Here is a 24,450-nt window from a genome sequence, read left to right on the forward strand (position 1 = left end):
TTCTTTTACTACCTCAGCGCAGACCTCTTGCTATTCTACCTGTTCTAGACATTGTAGATGATGTATTTTCAGAGTCCGGACTGTCTCCTGACTCTCTACCTCCTGCACCTGTTAAGCCAGACAGATACTACAGGGTTCCAGATTCTCATAAATTTCTATATAAAAACCCTGTTGCTGACCCAGAAACTATATCTCAGGGTCCCAAAGGGGTCAAGGCCTCTACTGCAAAAAAAAAACCTGTCTCCTCAGATAGAGATTCAAGGGCACTGGGCAGATGGGGGAAAAAGTTTACACTTCTGCTACCTTGGCTGTAAGGGCTTTAAATTGTCAGTTTCATATGCTTAAATATCAACAATACTTAATGTCTCTGCTAAAACAGAAAATGTTGACAAATTCTGAATGTTCTGAGGACAAGGAAATGCAGGATTTATTGCATGCAGCTGAACAAGTGGGAAAGCATACTTTGCAATGTGGTTTTGATTCACTAGAGGCCTCTTGCAGGGCCGCTGTTACAGGTTCTGTTATTAGAAGGCATGCTTGGTTAAAGGAACAGACTCTGCCTGAGCATGTTAAAGCAAAATTATTGGATGCTCCATTACAGCATGATACTTTGTTTGGTGTTAAGGCAGAAGAGGTATTGAAGAAAATGGAGGATAAAGCTAAATATATGCAGACAGTGAAGGATTTCTTACAGGTACAGCCACCCAGATTTAGCAGGAACTGGCCTTCTAAGAATTGGTCCTTTCCCGTGTCAGACAGGCCACAAAGAGGCAGATACAGGTGCCCTAGAGGCAGACAACAGCCCCAGGGCTCATACAGGCCCAAGCAATGGGGTGCTTCTACCTCCAAAAGCGGAGGAAACAATCCCAATGACTTCCCTCTGCCAATGCCAAGCATTTATCTTTTGGCAGCACCCTTAGGGGGAAAGCTAGCACTTTTTTCACAAAATTAGCACATGATCACCCAGGACAAATGGGTCTTAAATATAGTCTCTCAGGGCTACAAGTTACACTTTCACACCTTTCCAAAGGCAAAAGGTATGCCAGACCTGCCACACAATCAATGGGCAGAGGCACAAAAACAAGTTTAATCTCTCATGGACATGAGGGCTATTCAGCCAGTGCCACAACAAGAGCAGGGACAAGGATTTTACTCAAGACTTTTCTTAGTACCAAGAAAGGACAAAGCATGGAGACCAATTCTGGACCTGTCTATTCTAAATACTTTTCTGGACGTTCCAGAGTTCAGAATGTTGACTCTGCAGCAGCTTCTGCCCATGCTGGACAAGAAGGCTTGGCTAGTAACTTTGGACCTCAAAGAGGCATACCTGCATGTCCCAGTCAGACAATCTTGCAGAAGATACCTCAGATTCATAGCTGGCTCAATGCACTACCAATTCTCTGCACTGCCCTTTAGCTTATCAACTGCGCCCAGGGTCTTCACAAAATGCCTGGCACCAGTAATTGCATTTTGCAGACAGAGGAATTCAAATATATCCCTACTTGGACAACTGCCTTATTCAAGCAGAGACCAAAGACATTCTACTAAAGCATCTGGCGTTTGTAAAAAGATTACTAATTTGCCTAGGGTACACAGTAAATGAAAATAAATCAAAACTAGTACCCTCTCAAGAGATAATATTCCTGGGTGCAAGCTTAAATACAACTGCCCAGATGGCTTATCTCATGCCAGACAAACAAAGGCAACTGACTTCTTGCTTTGAAAGCATGGCAACAAAGACCCAGTTATCTGCAAGAAAAATTCTGCAGGCTCTGGGCTACATGGCATCCTGCATTCTGCTAATTCCATATGCAAGACTGCATATAAGGAAACTACAGCGGTATCTAAAAAGTGTCTGGACTCAACATTGCCACAGCCTGGAATCATTAATTTCACTCATTCCTTGCCTGCAACAGGAGTTTCGATGGTGGGCACAGGCCTGTCACCACAACAAGGGACAGCCATTCACTTTACCTACAGCCAGGCAAACACTAACAACAGATGCATCAGATTATGCCTGGGGGGCCCACATGACAGGAAAATGTATTCAGGGCACATGGCCCGCAAGCCAAAGGCATCTTCACATCAATCAAAAAAAGATGCTAGCTGTACAAAATGCCCTGACAGCCTTCAAGGACCTACTTCATCCAAGACAGCTGCTGATAAAGACGGACCACACCACAGTCATGTGGTACATAAACAAGCAAGGGGGCACACATTCATACCCCCTATGCAGACAAGCCATGATTTTGTGGAACACAGCATTGACTTACCAAGTACACCTGCAAGCACAATTCCTGCCAGGAAAAACAAATGCTCTGGCAGACGAACTAAGCAGAAACATCATGGAGCCTCACGAGTGGAAACTAGATCCACAAATCTTCAACATAACAAGGAAATGGGGATGCCCAGACATAGATCTTTTTGACTCCCCTCACAACTGCCAACTTCAGAGATTCTGCACAAGGACTTATCACAAACAAGCATGGAAAGTGGATGCTTTGTCATTCAGCTGGAACAACCTTACAGTATATGCCTTTCCTCCACTGCCTCTCCTCCCCAAGGTACTCCCAAGGTCAGACAAGAGAAGCCACAAATGATACTGATTGCCCCAGATTGGCCACGCCAACACTAGTACCCAATCCTAAGGAGCTTGTCTCAAGGCCCAGCCTGGACATTGCCTCAAATTCCTCATTTACTGACCCAACAAAACAATCAGATCCTGCACAGCCAACTCAGAACCCTAAATCTAGCTGCATGGCGGATAGTGTAACCATTCAGAATACACCTCTTTCTAAAGCAGTTATTGATGTTATTTTGGAGGCCAGGAGGCCCAGCACCAGAAAATCTTATGCAGAAAAATGGAAGAGATTCTGTGCTTGGAACCAAGCCCAATGAATTGACACGCTTGTTCCAAATATTTCTCAGATTTTACAATATCTAACTGAGATGCTGGACAAAGGCCTATCCTTCTCATTAATTAAGATCCATGCCTCTGCCATTTCAGCTCATTACAATACGGACCCACCTATTTTTTCACATCCATTGCTTAGGCAGTACCTCAGGTGGGCCAAAAACATAAGACCTCCAAGGAGAGTACCAATACCTGCATGGGACCTCAATTTTGTCTTGGAAAAACTCACACTGCCTCCTTTTGAGCCAGCCAATACAGCTGAGATAAAATTCTTATCATGGAAAACAGCTCTGCTCCTAGCAATAACTTCTGCAAGAAGAGTCTCAGAGTTACAGGCATTAATGGCTGTGGAACCTTTTATTATCTTCCATCTGGACAGGGTTTTCCTAAGGACAAACCCAACATTTATGCCTAAGGTAGTGTCCAGTGTGGCTCTTAACCAAACCATTCATTTGCCTACTTTTTACCCAAACCCACAGAATAAAGGGGAGAGACTCCTGCATTCTTTGGACATACACAGACAGCTACGCTTCAACTTAGACAAAACTAAAGCTTTCAGAAAGACTGAGCAACTTTTAGTGGCTTATGCTGCAGGATAACAAGGAAAGGCTATCTCAAAGCAGATTATTTCAAAATAGATAGGACACTGCATTCGTTTCTGCTATTCACAACATGGCAAATCAGTGCCTAAGGGCATTAGACTACATTCTACCAGGGCAGCAGCCCACCTCAACAGCCTTCCTCAGAGGAGTACCAACCAAGTATATTTTGGAGGCTGCAACTTGGACTTCAGTGCACACTTTTACTAAGCACTACCACTTACCTCTTTACTCTAAATCCAGAGCAGGCATTGCCACTGCAGTTCTGCAGGGCCTCATAGCCACTCCTAATTCTATTTAGACCCAGCCGCCCAACCTCGGTTTTGGGATTCAACCCAAGTGTAATGACTGCAACAGTGAAACACGATGAACATAGTACAGTTGTGTACATACCATAAATGTAGATGTTCGAGTGTATTTACTGTTGCAGTCCAGGTTACCCACCCACCACCCCCCCCTTTCTTTGCTGGGACGTATCTGTACTTCTCTATTCTATACAACCTATGTGGTGTATTTGCTTGTAGATGAAGGTAATGTTTATTTTACTGCATGCTTTTTATAAGCAATGTTTTTTTAGCCTACCCTTTTGGGGGCACCTGACATCTGGGGCAAGAAAAACTGAAGAAAATGGCGGCGGCTGCATCTTGTATACCCCTGGTGCACTGACGTCAGGGAAGAGGTGACAGCAACTGACGTCGGACCAGGACTTTGGAATTCAGGCCGACTGCGGGTAGCCTGCCAGCAGGATAACCCAAGTGTAATGACTGCAACAGTGAATACACTCGAACATCTACATTTATGGTAGGTACACAACTGTACTTTTATGTCTTTCTATTTGTGCTTGCTTATTTTATTAGGGGCATTAAACTGAGGAGTGCAGGACCTGAGTATACTATTCTCTCACTTTAGATGACATGACGTACTTCAGCAGGAGGCTTGTGTGCTCCTGAGTGAACTAGTTAGTGTTGTTAAGAGCCGGCGAGTGTCTGAAGAGGAAGTCATGAAATTCAGTCAGTGCAGAGGACCTTCTCCCAGATCAACTAATGTGGAGTGTGCATATCTGTTATATGTATTTATCCATGAAAATGACCTTTTCTTTCACTGGAAATATGACACCACAGAAAAATCGTAGTATTGGGAAGGGGAACATTGCATACCCTACTTCAATATTTTGAAGCTTTTAATTCCTTACATCTGAAGTGGTAGAGTACAACATTTACCTGAGTGGATATATGTAATTCTCGGAATTTTTTACTGCTGGATGTCCTTGTTTGAAACATTGCATTACATATGCACCTTTAAACTAATGAGTTTTATTCTGTAGTCTTGAGTTTGATTTCATTAGTCCCCATTGGCTGAGTAAGTCAGTTACCAAGTCAGACTTCTATATATTTGGCTTACATAGTTAACAAATTAATAAAATTAAACGAGATAGAAAGGTTTGGTGTGTTTTTCCATTAGCGGGAGCGTTGTTCCTTTAATACTTAATCGTATGCCTGCCTATCTAAATTTCAGTGACTACATCCATTTCTTCACCATGACAAGACCATAGTAATAGATATGGAAGAGTTTTTAGCTCTTAGGCTCACTGTTCTGTCTTTGCAGTTGTTTTGCTTTTCCTTTCATTGAGACATGCTTACCAATTTGCTGGAAAGTCTTGAATATAGAAATCTGTCTGCAGTGCTGTTTGACACCAGCACAAAACTTCGCACCTGGTGAGAAGAGTTTAACAGAACCAATCCTTTCTTGAGAGATTATTGTGTTTTAATGACCTTTCCTTCTTTTCTAATTGCTGATATGGACTGGGAAATTCTCCATCATCTTGGCCATCCTTATTAATGGACTTTTTATCTTTTGTAAGTTTTACAGCAGGAAAGTAGTATAGCGCCTTGAGAAATGTTCAGTTTCTTTTTGTACTCTCCCTTGCGTCAGTTGTAGTTCATGATGTGTAGGAGCACGTCTGTTTACTCTGAGCACTAGAAAAAAAGCAGAAGTTACTCAGTATTGTGAAGATCATTTTTGTGGTGGTGTAGCTTGAATGTGGTTAGCAGTAGTACTGTTAAATCTTAAAAACTATCCAGGATTTGTAGAAACAATGTGCAAATGCTGCTTTCTTTTAAACCAAGTTTGTGAAATAGTAGTTGCTGAAAAATCATGTGCATTATTTTATATGGTGGCAGAGTGTCCGCCACATCCCTTTCCAGAAGGCTCGGTCCGCTTCACTCATCTTAAAATAATTCTAGTGTCATTACAGTTTCAGTAAAAAGAGGGAGACAGTTTGAGTAAAAAGGCATGCTTTCATAAATCACGTGTAACTAAAATGATCAGTATTAAAAATGCTATGAAATATATGGTCTTCTCCCAGTTAGAGAACACGTTGCATACTTGAGAAGGTAGTGACAGCCAGAATCACAGGGTGATGTGGAAATGTGTTACCTTTTGAAGCTTGTTTTAAAGGTTTATTTGATTATCTTTAGTCAAGGCTTTTTGAAAAATGCATTTTTTTTATATTTTAAATATTAGACTCTAAGGAACTTGTGAGCTGGATGAGGGGCCATGAATCTGCAGTGTCTTCTATCTCAATCCATGGTTCTGGCAGGTATGCCATTACTACATCCACTGACACAGCACAGCTCTGGGACCTGGACACTTTCCAGAGGAAAAGAAAACTCAATGTCCGTCAGTCTGTTGGTATACAAAAGGTAAGCCATGTGACATGCCTAAGCTATCATTAAAACTTCTTGTAAGGTTCAGGTTTCGTTATATTCCTACACTTTTAGTGAAAGCATTCAAAAGTTATAATATTTGTACTTTAATTGCAAATAATGGTAATTTAGTATGTATATGTTTTTTTGTTATGTCACGGAAGTTTAGAAAATACTGTACTAATTTCCAACGTACTTTTTTACACAACACCAAAATCATAGCCCCACTTGTGTTTCATTAGATATCATTAAGTAAAATACTGATATTTAATTGTTGTAGTTAAAAGAAAAGATGATACTTTATTATTTAATACCATAGGATGATAAGCTGATTGCCTTTTTGGGTATATAAAAATTGTCTAGGTTTTCTATTCTTTGTTTCATTTTTGTTTGAGTATTTACAAAGAAGTTGATTACTGAAGAGGCAGAGAAATTGCCAATTTGGACCTTCTGCAAGACCTTTGACACTGTGCTACCCCGAAGACTGTTAAACAAATTGAAGAGTATGGGATTTGCATGAATGTGATGCAAAGTGTCCTTAGTAAGGAGGGGTGAGTTACATGAGAAAGTGTAAACGATTACCACTTCATATGCCGACGTGTGGTGTATTACACACCAAATGAGTAAGTGCAAAGACTAGCTCTGTTCTGTTTGTGTTTAATATTAGGCAGGTTCTACAAGGGAGAAAAATCTTGCCTGTTAATAACATGGTCTTCAGAGGCATATGTATACCATATGATGTAGACAGAAGCCCGAACAGTTGTGATTGGTTGTAGCTGTTGAGGTCTGTGCTGTGCGAGTAAAATGTAATTTGTGTTGTACATAAGTGCCTTGAAACAACATCTGTTTGGGAGTGACTATGTAACAGGCACATGTAGTTATCCTCTGTGGTCGTGTAGCCAAGTATTAAGGCAGTTAAAGCAGATAAGATGGTGGTATGCAGAAGTAAAGGGTATCGGTATCAGTAAAAGGGGCATTTTACTACGTAGGGCTTTGCTCCAAACCCAGCTGAAGTTCTACATACAGTGACTGGAACATGTGGCAGAAAAAAAGTTTAGAGAAGGACAGCACTTGTCATATATGGGTTGCATCACAACTGAATTCAGTACAAGTGAAAAGCTTAAAATGTATCCTGCAGAGGAAGGAGAGGTTTGTTTATGACAGTTTTCGTATACCTTATAGATGATATGGGAATGTATTAGTTACATTAAAAATGTTCTGAAACTAGAAGGAATGGTATGAAGTTGAGGAAAGATGATTCAAATGAACTACAATGAAAAGATTCTTGTTAGAAGGTGACATAGCTAAATGGCATACTCTGTCACAGGAATCTGTTGGGTCAAAATATTCTTAGGATTTGATAAAACATGATGCAAGGTATAAGACGTTTTGAGACCCTGAAGTAAGAGTCAGTAGATTCTGGGTAAACAAAGTGAACCTTTAATCTTAATTGTGCAGATTAGGTGGGATGTTGTTTCGTACCTGCTGACTCTGTTTACCTATTTAGCTCTGTTTTATAATTCTATTAAGTTTCCCCCTTCATTTTCTGTTGCTTGCATTTATCCTATGCATTTTACAACTCAGTCTTTTTGTGAGACAAATCCATGTGTTCACTGCTCCCTCTAGATGATCTAATGCTGAGGTAGATTGGATTTATTTTTTCCATCAGTCAACATTTGTCATGTTTTTCTGCAAGTTCCCACACCTTGGGATTGTAACACCCCTCATGGCGATGCAGTACGGTGTGACTTTTTAACTGTGTAGTAAAGCTTGAAAGCTATATATCTCCATACCTAAACCCATTTGGAGCAAAGTCCCAAGGCCAATTTTTATAAGGGTCCTGAACTATACAAAAAATGAATAGCAACTTTGTGGGAGATTTTGTTGCTCAAAAACGTCTGTGAGGAAACCACTGTTTGCACATAACTGAAGATGCAATGCAATATCATTCATCCTATATGTCTATGCATTTACGTGTATAGGATGAAATGTTTCAGTATGCATTATTTTATAAATGCATAGACATATAGGATGAATGATTTATATGTATAGGGTAAAATATTTAAGCATTTGTTAATCTGAAGATGTATACGTGCATTGGGATGAACTTCTTAAATTATTAAGTTAAATGCAATAGGAATGAAGGGGTTGCATTTTAAATTTTTTTTATGTACTTTAAATGTTTCTGAAGCACTTTAATTGTTTAGGATGCACTTTAGATTTAAATTTTCTTGACTTACTGATTAATTGATCAACCATTCTAGGGCAAAATGTTTTAGTACTTGTTAATCTGGAGATGTACAAGTGCTTTTGTATGAACTTGTACTAAGTTTTTTGATGCACTTTAAATATTTCTGAAGCATTTTAATTGCTCAGGATGCACTTCAAATTTTCTTGACTCACTGATTAATTGATCAACCATTGTAGGGTAAAATGTTTTAGTGTTTGTTAATCTAGAGATGCTTAAGTGCTTTTGTATTAACTTCTTAAATTATAATGTTAGATGCTATAGGAATGTAAGGGGTTGCACTTTATATGTTTTGATGCACTTTAAATGTTTCTGAAGCACTTTATTGTTTAGGATGCACTTTAGATTTTAACTTTCACACTGATAATTGATCAATTATTGTATAATTGAATTGAATAATGAATGTAATGAAATGTATATAAAGCACACCATTCTTGTGCATGATTTTTCCCTGGAAGGCTTGATGCCGAAGTACTAAGAACACAGTAAAAGTGGATGGTGACAGTTTCTCCAGTTCAGTGTGTTTTTTCTATTCTTGGACCTCTCAAAAGCTTTCAACACTGTCTCACACACTCTTCTGCTGCATAAACTGCATAACCTCAACTTCTCCTCTGATACTGTTGCATGGTTCTCCAGCTACCTCGATATATCTCAGTCAGTGAGATAGCACTCTGCACTCTCCCCTCCTCTCCCTGTCAAAATGGGTGTACCTCAAGGGTCTATCCTAGGGCCATTACTTTTTAATGTTTTTACTAATCAGCTCTATACCTCCTGTCCTCTGTCATCTTTAGTGCAATACGCAGATGACTCTACAGTCATCATCACAGCCAACTATCCCTCTAAGTTCTTCTCAGCTACTCGGGCATCTTTTAACTTAGTTGAAACATGGCTCTCCAACAACCAGCTCATCCTTATCCCTAAAAAAAAACAAAGCTGTTACTCTTCCTATCTAAAAAAATTCATAAATATTAAACTCTCCTTCTCCATACAGTCCAGGTAGAATCCAGTACTAAGCTCTTAGGCGTAACCATCGACGATCAGCTTAAATTTGACTTGCATGTTAATAACTGTGTCAAAAAGACTCATTCAAAACTAGGGCTCCTTTACCGTAACAAGAAATTCCTTACCTCTGAAGCCAAGCTTACTCTCTGTCTTACCTACCTTCTACCTAGTCTAATGTGCAATTCTCAAATTCTCACAAATCTTATTTTAGCACTCCTGACCAAACCTGAATCTACCTTCAACAAGGTAGCTAGATTTGCTGCCCATCAAACCTACATATCCCATCACTGTCTCTCTAAAACACCTAAACTGGCTTGAATTACCCCACCAGCTTCTTCTCTCTCAGCACCAGATTAGCCATTCTAACCTGTATCAGCCGTCCTACTGCCCAGCACTATCCCCTCTCATCTCCCATTATTCTCCCTCCAGACATCTCCAAAGTTCTAACCAAGACCTACTAGAAATCTACAAACCAAAGTCTAAATTTGGACGCAATGTGTACAGCTATCACCCCACTATTGCCTGGAATAGGCTCCCACTAGAAGTCAGGACCCTTACACATCCTAAACAATTTAAGACAGCCACCAAAGAGCACTTTAAAAGTCACTGGTCCTGTCACTGCACTCTTCCTCCTTAACATTCCCTACTTCTCATACCTTAATCTACTTTCTGCCCTTAAGTCACTCTTCTCACTAGCTCTCTCTAGTCTTCCTTTACTACTCTTTCTACTGTCTCCTAAAATCGATTAAGCAAACTGTCTCAGAGATGCATTCTGTTGTTATTGTCTTGCCTTCATGCTAAAACTGGGTTTTTGTAACCACTTACCCCAAAAACTATACTCACCTTAATGTCATATTTCTTTTTATACATCGTGAAATAGTTATGCTGTACTCCTGATTATTGACACTGTATAAAATTGTATTGCTACTTAATGCCTTGTAATAATCCTGTAACAGTGCTGTTTAATGCTAATTTATAATGAAAATTGTATAATATGTTGGAGCTTTTCTCCCTGAGCCTCCGCTGAAAAAGAGCTCTTCAGCTCAGTCGGACAGTCCCCATCAACAAATGTAAAATAAAATAAATAAATAAGAAATAAATAAATATAAACAGGAAACAGCACAAACTCAGTTCTACATGGGTAGCAATTTATTTGAACTGTGTTATAAACTTGATTTTACAAGCAACAGTAAAAACTATATATTCTTTAAAAGATAAGATGAGGTAAAACACGCACACACACCTCACACATGCTTTTGAATGTTTTTACAGTGGTTATAAAGATCTAAGCTTTTTTTTCTGCCACGTCTCTCAATTTTAATTTATTCACTATAGGCAAGCCCTAGCTTGATTACATCATGGGTGGTGGGTGGGCTTCAGTCATACTTCCTATGTATCTTTTTGAAGGCTTGGCGCATGTAAAGCAAGCACGAAATGATTTAGTGTCTCTTCCTTGTACTAAATGATTTATGCTAACTCTGCTCCATGTCTTAGAGGGATCGGCTCATTACTGACCCAGGTGATCTTGGATTAATTTACATCTCTGTCAGTGGAGGAGCCAGGCAGGAAGGGAAAGGATTGAAGTGGTATGGACTGCTAATCTCTCCTGGGAGTGGGAAGACATTAAGATGAGTATAGTTTTTGGGGTAATAATAAAACCAAGACCCTTTCCACAAAGGGCAAACGTCCAGTCTGGTGGACCCCAGCCATTAACAAACTTTACAATAAGAGGAGAAAGCTATTACATGATAGAACAAAATCCATAAAAGGGAAGTCACCCCTGATCATTATTAGTAAAAAAATACGAGCACTCATAATAGGTTCATAGGTTCATACTAGGCTATCTGCCCGAGGGCATTTACAAGGCCAATTTTGAGAGGAAAATTGCCATGGATTCAAAGGACAATCATAAGGCCTTTTTCAGCTATGTTAGGAACCTGGGTGGAAACTCCCAGATATGCTCAGAATTAGTCCAAAATGATACAAAAATCACTGAACCCACAGACATTGCCAACATACTGGCAGACAGGTTCAGTGCAAACTTCACCCCCCTCTCCCCGCCTAAAGGAGAGATAACTATCCCAGCCGAGTGTAGCCTCCCGGACATCTCAAATGCGCAGGTGAAAGCTGCTCTCTCTAAAGCTAAAAACACAGCATCAATGGGACCGGATGGTGTCCCCGGCTGTGTGCTACACGAGCTAAATGAGGAATTAAACCCGCACATAAGGCAGCTGTTTAATCTCAGCCTTACCACAGGATACGTGCCCAAGGAGTGGCGACGGCAACTGTGGTCCCACTCCACAAAGGCGCCTCACGGACCCTGGTAATTACCGCCCATAAGCTTAACAAGTCTAGTCTGCAAAGCTATGGAGAGGATCATAATGGAGCTCATAAACAAAGATATAGGGGACTTGCAGACATTGGACCCGACCCAGTTTGGCTTTGTCAAGGGAAGATCATGCCTTTTGAACTTGGTCGACTTCTTCCAAACAGTCACCAAGGCCATTGATGAGGGAAAGGCAGTCCATACAGCCTACCTTGACCTTGCAAAGGCTTTTGACACAATACCCCACTCGGGTATTGTAGAAAAACTTACCAGCTTAAATGTAAACCCATATGTCACAAGATGGGTTGCAAACTGGCTTAAGGACAGAACCCACAGGGTTAGAGTTGCTGGCGCTGTGTCAGACTCCAAGCCGGTCACAAGTGGTGTCCCACAGGGCTCGGTCCTTGGCCCCCTATTGTTTGGCATCTACTTCTCAGAAGTACAGTCCAACATGGGAGGACTTTGGCTGACAAAGTTTGCAGACGACTGCAAACTGGGCACCATAGTGGAAAGTGCATCGGACACGGATATCCTTCAGAAGGGACTCACGGAAACAGATAGCTGGTGCCAGAGCCATGGCCTGAAGTTAAACGCCAAAAAATGTATAGTCATACCCTTCAGGAAAAACAAGGTAACCCCAAGCTACCATATAGGTGGCAATCCACTAAGCACAGAAGAGGTTATCAGGGACCTGGGGACCCAGGTTGACAGTGGCCTTTCTTTTGACACTCACGCTGCTAAAGTGGTTAGAAAGACCTTCTACATTGCCCACCTGATCATGAAGGGATTCACATCCAGATCTAGTGAGGTCATTGTTCCCTGTACTCTTCACTTATCAGACCAATGATCGAGTACAATGCCCCATTCGGGATGTATCTCACCCGACATCTGCAGCAATTGGAGAGACCCCAAAAGTTCCTCACCAAAAGGATAAAGGGACTCCAAAATCTGTCATATGCTGCCAGATTGAAGAAACTCCAGCTCTATTCAGTCGCATACCGTCTGCTCAGAGGTGACATGTGCCTGACATACAAGGCCATGTCCAACCCGGAATTAATGGACATGCTCCACCTCAAAAAGTCCAAATCCACCAAAACTACTAGAGCAAGCGACTTAAACCTTAGCACGGATATAAATAGGACGTGCTGGAGGGATAGATTTATCACTCAGAGACTTCCTATGCTGTGGAATAAAATCCCGGTCCATGTGAGGCAGAGCACCTCGCTGACTCTGTTCAAGAGAAATCTGGACCTGTGGATGGGAGATCGTAGGTTTACCCCGGGAATCATCTCTGTGTCACTGCTGGACAGAGGCACAACAAACTAATGGGCACAGTATTTTTTCATATAAGGGGTGGCGTAAGCCACAAAAATTTGGGCTAGGCTTATAAATGCCTTAGGGCAGATAGCCTAGTATAAACCTATGAACCTATGAACCTAAGAGTTTCATGCACTTGGGAACACACTGGGAAGGAGTGATTTCCCCAGTGGAGTCTGGGAAACAATTTCTCCTCTTCTGAGTTGGAGCAGGTCTGCATCCTTTGTAGAAATGAGGGAGCATCCTTCATGATCAGTCCATTGTGCATCCCCTTCTCTTGCACTAAGCAGAGTGCTCCTGGTGGTGCTAGGGCTTGGCAGAAAAACATAAACCACCTCTAGTGGCTACCTTAATGATGTCTCTCCTGATCAGTCCTCATCCCAGTGATCAGGAAATAATAGGCCGATTGGCCAGGAAGAGGTTGAGTCGACAACAGTGGAGCGAAGATGTGATTAAAAAAGTAATCTGTACTATTATTTTTACTGAACTAGCTGTGAGTATTTTAAGTGGTGAAGAAATTTAACACTGTTAATTATAGTCATATTCATGAATTTCTTATGCAGCACTTACACATCAACCAGATTTCAGATGGGACTTGTGGGATTGCTACTATGTGGAAACTGCAGTCCTGAGCAGTTATAAAAAAAGCAGTTTTATAAATGTGTTTAGTTTTAGTTTTGGAGATATTTATTTGCAGTTTAATTAGGGATTCCTGTCTAGAACAGACTGTACTTTGAGTATTAAAATATTCTTTTATACTTTGTGTCTTAATACCAACCCTACTCTTCAAAATGCAATTGATTGATTATCAGTACAGGCTCAGTTAACATTTCGTACGTTACTTCATTTCATTGTTAAAATACAGCTGGTTTCATCAAACTAAGCATAACAAGACATAATTTATTATATATTACTTTTGGAGCATTAGCTTAACATCCTCAGATCTGTGTTAAGTATTTTGAGCACCTCTGATTATTTCCTGTTGGCACACAACAATGCAAGATGTGAAAAAAATAAAAATAAAAAAAAAAAGGGTTTCACTTCTATTTCTGGATTGCCATTTAAATGAGCAAACTCCCATGACACGAAAGAAACAAGAGGTTCTTGGACAAAAAGTGCAGAGGGTGGGACTACAACAACCTTTAACTGCAAATAATAAAGCTGCAGTGGATGACTTTTGCTGTAGTGCATTAGAACCCAGATGAGACGGCTTAATTTTTGACTTTAGACACACAGTACAATAATCAGTTTAACAGTCAGAAAATCATTTGACCTTGTATATATATACAAGATCAGCTTTAAGTTTAAAAATTTTTCTGCAACTCCTGAAAGCATTCAAGCTTGTGTCACAGTTCCTGGCAGCTGTTTGCTCATGTGTGACATTTTAAATACACAGATGTTAGTAATGCATCTACTTGAGCTTGTCAAGTTACAAAGGGGCAAGCCTGCTGTATCCCCAATATGTGTGTGTATGAGGTTGCCTCTGTACCTACCCCCTTACTTTATTTTTTGCATTTCAAGGTTGGCAATTCTCTGATAAAAATAAGACACTGACATACAATGAAAATCCTCTCTACCTTTTTGCTTTTTGTGTTTTTTTTTGTTTTTTTTTTAGGCAGGATGCTGCAAAATTGAAGCACTGAAAATGAGCTACATTCCAAGCTGTAAGACATCACTTCTCTGTGCAGTGATCAGCAACTTACCAATACACCCCACTTCACATAACTGTGATACAAACAACTGAATACAAACCAACAGAAGTGTCATTGTAGTACAGCTGCAGAAGCTAAATATATTTATATTCATGCAACTCGTGATGTTTCATATTTCTGTACGTGTTTCAGACACCAATGGAAGCCATTGCAGAGTATCATTTGAAAGATGACAACTTGAGGAACTTGGCTCTGTTGCCAAGTTGCATAACAGTCAATCTGAAGTAGTTAACTTAATTTGATCAGCAACCTGTGGGTTACAGATCCGATACGGATCCGAGCCGGCAGCATACCAAGCAAAAAGATCCGAGCTCCAAGCTCCTCTCCCTACCCATACTGCACTGCATCCATCTTCCAGTCCTCAGATCTCATTTGCCGCGGCTTCGCCAGCACGGGATTCTTGAGCTCCAGGCAAGTGTCAGGGTTTTTTTTTCTAAAACTTGGTCTGTGTGTGCCCCTTTTGATAATTTTGAGGTAATTATTAGTTATCCACAGTACTTACTGTTTTTTTCCTTGCTTGAAAGTTGAAAACTTTCAGTTAGTGTAGGCCCCCCTTCCTGCCCGTCGTGTGTGTTCTCTAGGATGTCAGAAAGTGACTTTCTCTAAGTGTACAGAGTGTGGCCACAAGCTGTCTCCAGCCGATGGTCACACTCTGTGTATAGTTTGCTTGGGGGTGGCCCATTTGTCTTCTGTCTGCAAGATTTGTGCAGCCTTTAACCCCCGAGCCCTGCGGGATCGCAGGAACAAGTTGATTCTGACGGGTCTTCTACCCACAGAATCAACTTCTGCCTCTTCTTCTGCTTCCTCACCAGCCACGGCTGTGGCTGTTCAGCTTTCTGGCCCTTCTTCCCTCTCAGGGACTCACCCTCCCACCTTACCACAGGGAGAGAGAGAGAGAGGCCAAGAATGTCAAAGAAAAGCACAGAGATACAGAGAGATGTGTGAATAAGGATAAAGATGGAGAGAGGGGCCGCAAGCGACAGGCCGAGTTGGATCCAATGGCCCCGCCTGCTAAAGTAATCTCCAGTAAAGGTTACCAGGCCATCCTCTCCTTGGCTCCGTTCACCACGTTTTTCTCTGGAGCCGGAGGAGGAGGCTAGACCACCCTCGAGGTCGTCTTCGCATCGGCTCTCCCAGCAGGCGTCGGTGGCGTCCTTCAGATCAACCCGGAGCATCTGTGAAGCAGACATGCCACCAAGCAAAACGATCCGAGCTCCAAGCTCCTCCCCCTACCTTAGTCTAGATTGTTCAAACTGTAGCTTTGAGCGATAAAGCTATTATCTTTTCAGTCACTACCAGCCTGGCTGGTCCATAATCTTCTGGGATCAGTGGTGGCCTCCATAACCCTTCTACTCTTGACAAGATGCTATGTGAGAGAAATTGACATCCCATGACATATCCCATTCAAATCACTAAGATCTGCAAAGTAACATGTGTCCTGGTGGATCCAGATGTTTTACAGGGCCGCCCCTTTCTTTTTCCATTGCCCAAGGCCGAGTGACCATGGACTCTTCCCAGTTGGAGAAGGGCACTACCCGGGAAAAGATAGTCCAACAGTCCAAAGCACATGGTCCCACTTAGAGGCCAACCTTCACATCAGTGTCCTAGAGATGAAAGCAGTCCTAGCATTGCAGGCTTTTCAAGACATCCTTTTTCTAGGTCCGATTGCTATACCGATGGACAACATGCCATTGGTCTGATACATCAACAAACAGGGAGGAACCTGCTCTTACCCCTTGTCTTGGGAGGCAGTGAGTGTGTGACAGTGGGCGATCTCTTCCAACTGTTTTGTTTTAGAGATGTATATTCCGGAGAAGTCCAACATTTTAGTGGACAGACTGAGCAGATCTGTTCTCATGCTTCACAATTAATTTCTCAATCCTTCACTGACGCAACAGATTTTTTGCTAATGGGCCCTGCCATGCTGTGGCTTTTTTGTCTTTGTCCAGAATTCTGATTGCAGTAGTTTTCTTTCCCTAATCCCCTCAGATAGGAAGTTTCCAGGGGATGCTGTGATCCATGACCCCTCCTCATCTCCTTTTTTGCCTACCCTCCCACACTTCTCATATTGATGCATTTACATAAAGCTTATTAACAGAAAAGCAAGTTGATCCTCATTGCCCCAGTCTGGCCTTGGCAAGTCTGGTTCTCATTCCTCTGGCCTCATCTTATTTGTACCATCCTTGGGTTCTGGATAGTTGTGGATCTTCTGTCTCACCCCTCTGGGCTACCTCACCCAGACGTGCAAGCCCTCATGTTGACTGTATGGTTTCTCCACTTCCAAAGATGGCTAGACAGTCCAGGCTTTCTTCCAAAGTTTTATACATCCTTACTTCTTCTCAAAAAGTCTCTAGTAGGAAGATATAAGAGAAAATGGAAACAATTCTCTGTCTGGGCTAACGAGAGAAATCTAGACCCCTTTTTAATACCCATTCTAGCAGTTTTAGAATTCCTGGTTTCTTTTTCTTGTAATGGAGCAAGTTACTCTACAGTCATAGTACAGCTGGCTTCAATCTCCAGTTTTCATGTAGGCAAAGATCATTTACTCTTGGCCTCCCTTAGGTTATGCAAGGCCTTCTTCAAAGGTATGTTTTTGCTCAGGCCACCTATCAAGAACCCCACCTCTCCTTGGGACCGAACAATTCTTTTCCAGGCTTTAACTCAATTTCCCTTTGAAGCCACAGCAAAGGCTGATTTAAAAATTTTGTCCTGGAAAATCAGTTTTCTAGTTGCCATTACATCAACTAGAAGAGTTTCAGAACTTCAAGTTATATCTTGCCAGTGACCTTATATCATTTTTCACAAAGACAGGGTTTCTCTTTGGACCAACCTTTCCTTTCTTCTGATAGGAACTTCTGAATTCATCCTTAACCAGTCCATTAATTTACCAGTGTGCTTTCCAAAATTTTCAAGTAAAGGGGAATATATGCTTCATTTATTAGATGTACACAGACAGCAGAGATTTTATCTCCACAGAACAAAGATTTTCAGGAAATTGAACCAATTGTTTGTCACAGCTTAGCTTTTGAAAATGAAGTAATCTGTATCTAAAGTTATATTAAAACAATTGCTCACTGAATGCATTTCTTATGTTTATAAACAGAAGGGTTTGTCTTTACCAAGATCATCAGGAGCTCATTTTCCAAGTCAGTCTCCACTTCTTCCACTTTCTTATCCAGAACTTATATAGATAGATGAGTAAGTTGAATAATGACAAAACTCATTGATCTTATATAGTCATTGATATTGTGCATCTTCTATTAGCTGTTATGTTGTTTTATGTGTTGATTTATGTGTTGAAGTTCTGTTCACTATGCAGCTTTATTATGTCTAAGCACTGTGCTATATGATATACACGTTCTGGAGCTATACACAAACAAACTCGAATCTTGAATGCAAACATGACAGTAGCTAGTTTACATGCTTAAAACTATGAAGACGATTTTGATCTATTAAATAAGATGTCATGTAAAATTATTATTGCATGTTTATGCTTGCATTGAATTTGATTTTCAGCTTTGAGTTATTAACCATACATAAATGGGAAGTATATTGGATGCATAGCTTCAATGTATAAAAATTACGCTTTGTTCTACCGCATTATATTAATTAGAACAACAGCGTGATGCTTCCTATAGCTACAGCTATGTATATCTCGAAGTAAACTGCATACAGATATTTGTCGTCTGTGTTCTTACCTTTAATGTTTTTAATGTTTTACTGGTTTCTCAGATGCATAGTTATATTGAATAGGCAGCTGAATTTTTAATATATTTACCTTAGATATATAATCCACTTATAAGGATTTATTATGAGAAAAATCAAATGAAAACGATATACTTTGTTTTTAAATATTCTAGATGTTGTATTAATGACTTAGAAAGTTTTTAACCGTGATGTACCTTTAATCATTTGATTAATTAATTAAGTGATGATGCATTGATTGAACTGAATTAAATGTTGATTTTAACCATATAAAAGGGTGCAAGAATATGGTAGTAATAGATCTGAAGAAGCGTGCATTAAGCACGCGAAAGCGCTTATCTCTTATTTTATATGGAATAAAAGAAGCTTTTTGATACAACTGGACTTCTCGTGGTGTATCCTGACAACTGTTTTTATTACGATTCTAGCTTCCTTGTGTTTGCAGCAGGGTACTTTAGGAGAGTAAGCGGTAATTCTATTTGTTATTCCTCTCTTTGAAATTGTGCCGCTACCTCCACGCTATGGAGAATGTCGAAGTAGAACTTGATTACAATCCTGAAGCAAGTATGAATTTATTGAACATTGATGCGTTTCTACCGCAAAAGATTAATCCTCTGTTAACACTTGACTTTGCTGAACCAGGTAACTCAAAAATGATAAGAAATGAATCTGATGGAAACATGAATGAATTCTTTAATTTAATGAGAGAACTAGAGAATAACCTGTATAAATTGCAAAGGTTTTCTTGGCAAAGAAAACATTTAAAGGCTTGTATTCATTTTAAAGTAATACCAAGGGGCATGCGAGTTCTTTGCATGCCCACTTATGGCCAATTATATCCGGATCTACTGAAAAAATGGCAAGACCTTAACCTAGAACTCAGCTACAAATATATTAATTTATTACTTGAATACTTTGAACCGCTAGAATCAGATCTTCAGAAGAAGACTGATACGCTATATCAAACCATAACAGAGCGGTTCCATTCAGATACATGTATCAGGAAATTGAACCATGTTTCCACACAAATACATATCTACAGTGACAAACTTAAGAACATAAAACAACATAAACTGACTAGAGACTTCCAGGATTTTAGAACGGGTAATGTGTTCGTGTGGCCAAGAACTGTTGGAAATACAACGCGAACCACCCGTACTGTTCCAATGTCTAATAGAGAACCGGAAGTGGATGATGTGACTGATTTGAATTTGGTGCCTCCATCTACATCCACAACCATAGTAAGCACATCGAATCACTTTTGTGTTGAACACCTCACAGGAACTACTGAAACCCAAACGCCTCCACCCAACCAACTAGCCCTATACTACCATGATGATCCTTCGAGAGCAGGAGCTATAAGACGGCCCACTACAATTTTTAACAAACCGATGGATGTTCCTTTTCCCATCCGACTAAACAAGACAGCCAGAGGGAGATCCCTGAGTCGAGGACCGAGGAAATGGGAAGTTTCAACGGACAGGTACGAACAACCACAACAAAAAAGAAATTGGAATTGACTTTGGTGTATAATTTTTCTCAGCATGATTTGTCGATTTCTGACATATCTCTTTTGAATAAAGGCCTTAACTTCGTGCCCTCGCAAACAAGTATACCGTCAGAGACTTTTACAGACTTGAGGTTGTTTGCAAGGAAAGTAGCCATTAAATTGTTTTTTAGAAACAATAACAATGATTATGCAACAGGTATTATGAATGGCTTTAAACGAAATGGTACCTTTTGTCCCCCCTTACCACCTATTGTAGAATGTTTTACAAAAACATGTGAAAAAGATATATATGCATTTTATGCTAGAAAATGTGTCAAAAACAGATTTTTTAATTTGAGCAATGCTGAATACACCTCTTTGAATAGGCTACGAAGGAAAACTGATATTGTAATACTACCTGCTGACAAAGGGGGAGGGGTAGTCTTGTTAGATAAAATTGAATATACCGAGACAGTAGAGAATATGTTGAGAAGTGATATTACATATAAGGCACTAACTTTTGAAGAAGTTATGAAAATAATCAATAATGTTAGTGATAATTTGTACGATCTCCTGATGTGTCGACAAATTAGTAAAGAAATGTACGAGTACCTGTATGTTGAAGAACCTTTGATACCAACTTTAAAAGGTCTCCCCAAAATACATAAAGGGATTGAACCTTTACCAATGAGACCTATTGTCTCAGGTAGACAATGGGCAACTTACTATGTCTCGATATTTATAGAAAAAGTGCTGAGACCGCTTGTTGACAATATTACTACTAATTTGAAAGATACACAACAGCTATTAAGAGACTTAGAATGTATTGAACTAATCAAGACAGGCACTAGTGAATCAGTATTAGTGACACTAGATGTTTGCAATTTATTTACTTGCATCCCAAATGAATTTGGGCTTCAAGCTATCAGAGAACTAATGGCTAAAGAAAGTAGTTTCTCAAGTGATAGGCAGATTTTGGTTAGTCAACTCTTAGATATGGTGCTTTACTATAATGTGTTTCTGTTTAACAACAACTACTACTTACAGGCATGGGGTGTCGCTATGGGCACCCCATGTGCGAACTCCTATGCGAACCTCGTCCTACACTATTGGGAGCAAAAATATTTGTTCAATAGTGTATGGATGAATAAAATAGTAATCTATAGGAGATTCGTAGACGATGTAATACTTTTATGGAAAGGGACCATAGAAGAACTACAGAGTTTTGTGGATTATCTACATGAGACTACAGATTTTCTAAGATTCACCTATGAATTCTCAAGAGACAGCATTAACTTTTTAGATTTGACTTTATCTCTCAACACTGATGGGAAGATGGCCTCTAAATTGTTTAGGAAAAATGCTGGAAAAACACTATGCTGGAGTATAGCAGTATGCACCTCAGATATGTTTTTTCTGGGATAATAAGGGGCCAATTCTCAAGGATCGTGAGAATATGTAAGGACCCCTTTATTCTACAAGAAGAAGCAAATAGACTAGAAAATATCTTCCTAGAGAGAGGCTATAACTCAGGTTTAGTTAAGAATATAAGACGTGATATTATCACCCCTATGGGAGATGAAAATTTGTCCTATTCTGAATCAAATGTTAATAAGGAAGATAGACAACATCTTGAGAAGAGGGATAGGCGAACTATTAATACACATAGAGCCAAAGATGAAAGGGTTAGTTATGTGATGAAATACACAAACGATAATGCTGAAATCAGAAGAATTATAAGAAAACACTGGAATATACTTATCACCACAGAAGAGATACATATGTTAGTGGGAGATAAACCTGCATTTGTGTTTCAAACTTGTGACAATTTGAAAGATATATTTTCTCAAAACTTGCATAATAATTTTAGTAGACCAATAGGAGAAAAAGAAAAATGTTACACTTTTCCATGTCTGAAATGTAACATGTGCAAATACATCACATCAGTACAATATTATCAACACCCAAATGGCCACTTTGAATTTAGACCTAAACTATATACTGATTGTAATACCATGAATTTAGTTTACATGGCCAATTGCACATAGTGCCAAGCGTTCTATGTTGGACTTACGAAGAGGAAATTAAAAGAACGTATTTACAACCATGTTTACGACATTCGTAAACAGAATGAATTAAATGCACTGGCAAAGCATATAAAACAGAATCCCAATCATGAATTCAGATTTAGGGTTCTACAAGTAGTAAGGGACAGCGTTAGAATGGGTGATTAAAATAATTGTTTATATAAATTAGAATTGGACTGGATTTTTAAAACAGGAGCACATAGAGAACCTGGTATTAATAATTATCTTTCTTTAAAACCAGCCTTGCAGCAGAAATGAAACCTGGTCTAACATTTGGAAGTGTTTATTATAATTAGAACAGATGAAATCTGATTAATTCTACTTACTGATAGATAAATGACCATTCTACTTATTTATTCATTTATTCCCTTAGATTAATTAGTTTTTAACATTACTATTGATGAATTTTGATCTTAAGCATATAAAATTTAGGGTAAAAAACTTTTCTATCTATATTATAATTAGAATTCTGATTTTATATGTTTATTAATTGATTAGGCAATATTAATATAGCCCTTTTGATGTTACAAGTGTTCAATTAATAGGATGACAATAATTAATTATTTAGGATAAAAACACACTCTATAGATAGTATTCCGAGTTGGTATATATCTACTGTATGTTAAATGAGTAAGTTGAATAATGACAAAACTCATTGATCTTATATAGTCATTGATATTGTGCATCTTCTATTAGCTGTTATGTTGTTTTATGTATTGATTTATGTGTTGAAGTTCTGTTCACTATGCAGCTTTATTATGTCTAAGCACTGTGGTATATGATATACACGTTCTGGAGCTATACACAAACAAACTCGAATCTTGAATGCAAACATGACAGTAGCTAGTTTACATGCTTAAAACTATGAAGACGATTTTGATCTATTAAATAAGATGTCATGTAAAATTATTATTGCATGTTTATGCTTGCATTGAATTTGATTTTCAGCTTTGAGTTATTAACCATACATAAATGGGAAGTATATTGGATGCATAGCTTCAATGTATAAAAATTACGCTTTGTTCTACCGCATTATATTAATTAGAACAACAGCGTGATGCTTCCTATAGCTACAGCTATTTATATCTCGAAGTAAACTGCATACAGATATTTGTCGTCTGTGTTCTTACCTTTAATGTTTTCAATGTTTTACTGGTTTCTCAGATGCATAGTTATATTGAATAGGCAGCTGAATTTTTAATATATTTACCTTAGATATGTAATCCACTTATAAGGATTTATTATGAGAAAAATCAAATGAAAACGATATACTTTGTTTTTAAATATTCTAGACGTTGTATTAATGACTTAGAAAGTTTTTAACCGTGTTGTACCTTTAATCATTTGATTAATTAAGTGATGATGCATTGATTGAACTGAATTAAATGTTGATTTTAACCATATAAAAGGGTGCAAGAATATGGTAGTAGTAGATCTGAAGAAGCGTGCATTAAGCACGCAAAAGCGCTTATCTCATTTTATATGGAATAAAAGAAGCTTTTTGATACAACTGGACTTCTCGTGGTGTATCCTGACAACTGTTTTTATTACGATTCTAACTTATATAGATTATATTTGTGGTGCAGCTACTTGGTCCAGAGCTCAGACCTTCACAGGCCACTACAAGTAAGATCTCTTTTCTAGAAACAGGACAGCATTTGGTTCTGCTGTACTGCAGAATATCCTTCTTTGAGACCACCCTGGAATGATATTAGCTGAGGATTCTGTCCCAAAGGTTGAGAAGCTGACAGAAAAGACGTCAGATACAAAAGTTATGTACCCACCATAATGATTTGTTTTCACCTTTCCTCAAGCTACCCTCACTACTTTCCCCATTCACTAGAAGATGATGATCAAATTATTTCATGGTATGATTTGGAGATTTTCCCCTTTTGGTCTTTCCCTGTCTCAGCACCAGGTACCTTTCCTATCATGATTCTAGACATTTATAGAATTGTTTCATTTATATATATTATTATCAAGGAGGCAAACTCGATCTGAGGTAATCTATGGCTTGGGAGAGGATTATGGGTAAGGGGAGGAGCTTGAGATACAGACCCAAAATCTGAGAAGTGGTAGAAGTCTGATCCGAAACCCAAATGTTGAGGGATGAAAACAGGCAGCACATACACATCATTACGATAAGTACATAACTTTTGTTTTTACAGTGGTTTGGCTGTGTTTAAAGCCTAAAGTGTATAGCCTACAAAACTGTTATATTACAAAAAAAGTGTGTGTATCCTTGCAACCACAAAGTAAATATTCAGCAGTATACCTTGTAGACCAGTTGTTTTATTTTTAGACAAAGCTGTTAGCAGGCATCAATTAGCTCTGCTGAATATGCAA

At 39.2% G+C, this 24,450-nt stretch overlaps 1 protein-coding gene across 1 annotated transcript in view; it reads left to right on the top strand.

Moving 5' to 3' along the window:
- Window positions 1-24,450, top strand: part of TBC1D31 (TBC1 domain family member 31) — a 1,335,355-nt gene that overhangs the window by 131,266 nt on the left and 1,179,639 nt on the right. Inside the window, exon 4 of the mRNA XM_044066576.1 lies at window positions 6,037-6,215. Coding sequence (XP_043922511.1) covers window positions 6,037-6,215 — 179 coding nt within the window. The remainder of the gene's footprint in view (window positions 1-6,036; window positions 6,216-24,450) is intronic.

Source organism: Protopterus annectens, chromosome 3.part1 (assembly GCF_019279795.1).
Source record: "Protopterus annectens isolate FY-2018-M chromosome 3.part1, PAN1.0, whole genome shotgun sequence".
NCBI lineage: Eukaryota > Metazoa > Chordata > Ceratodontiformes > Protopteridae > Protopterus > Protopterus annectens.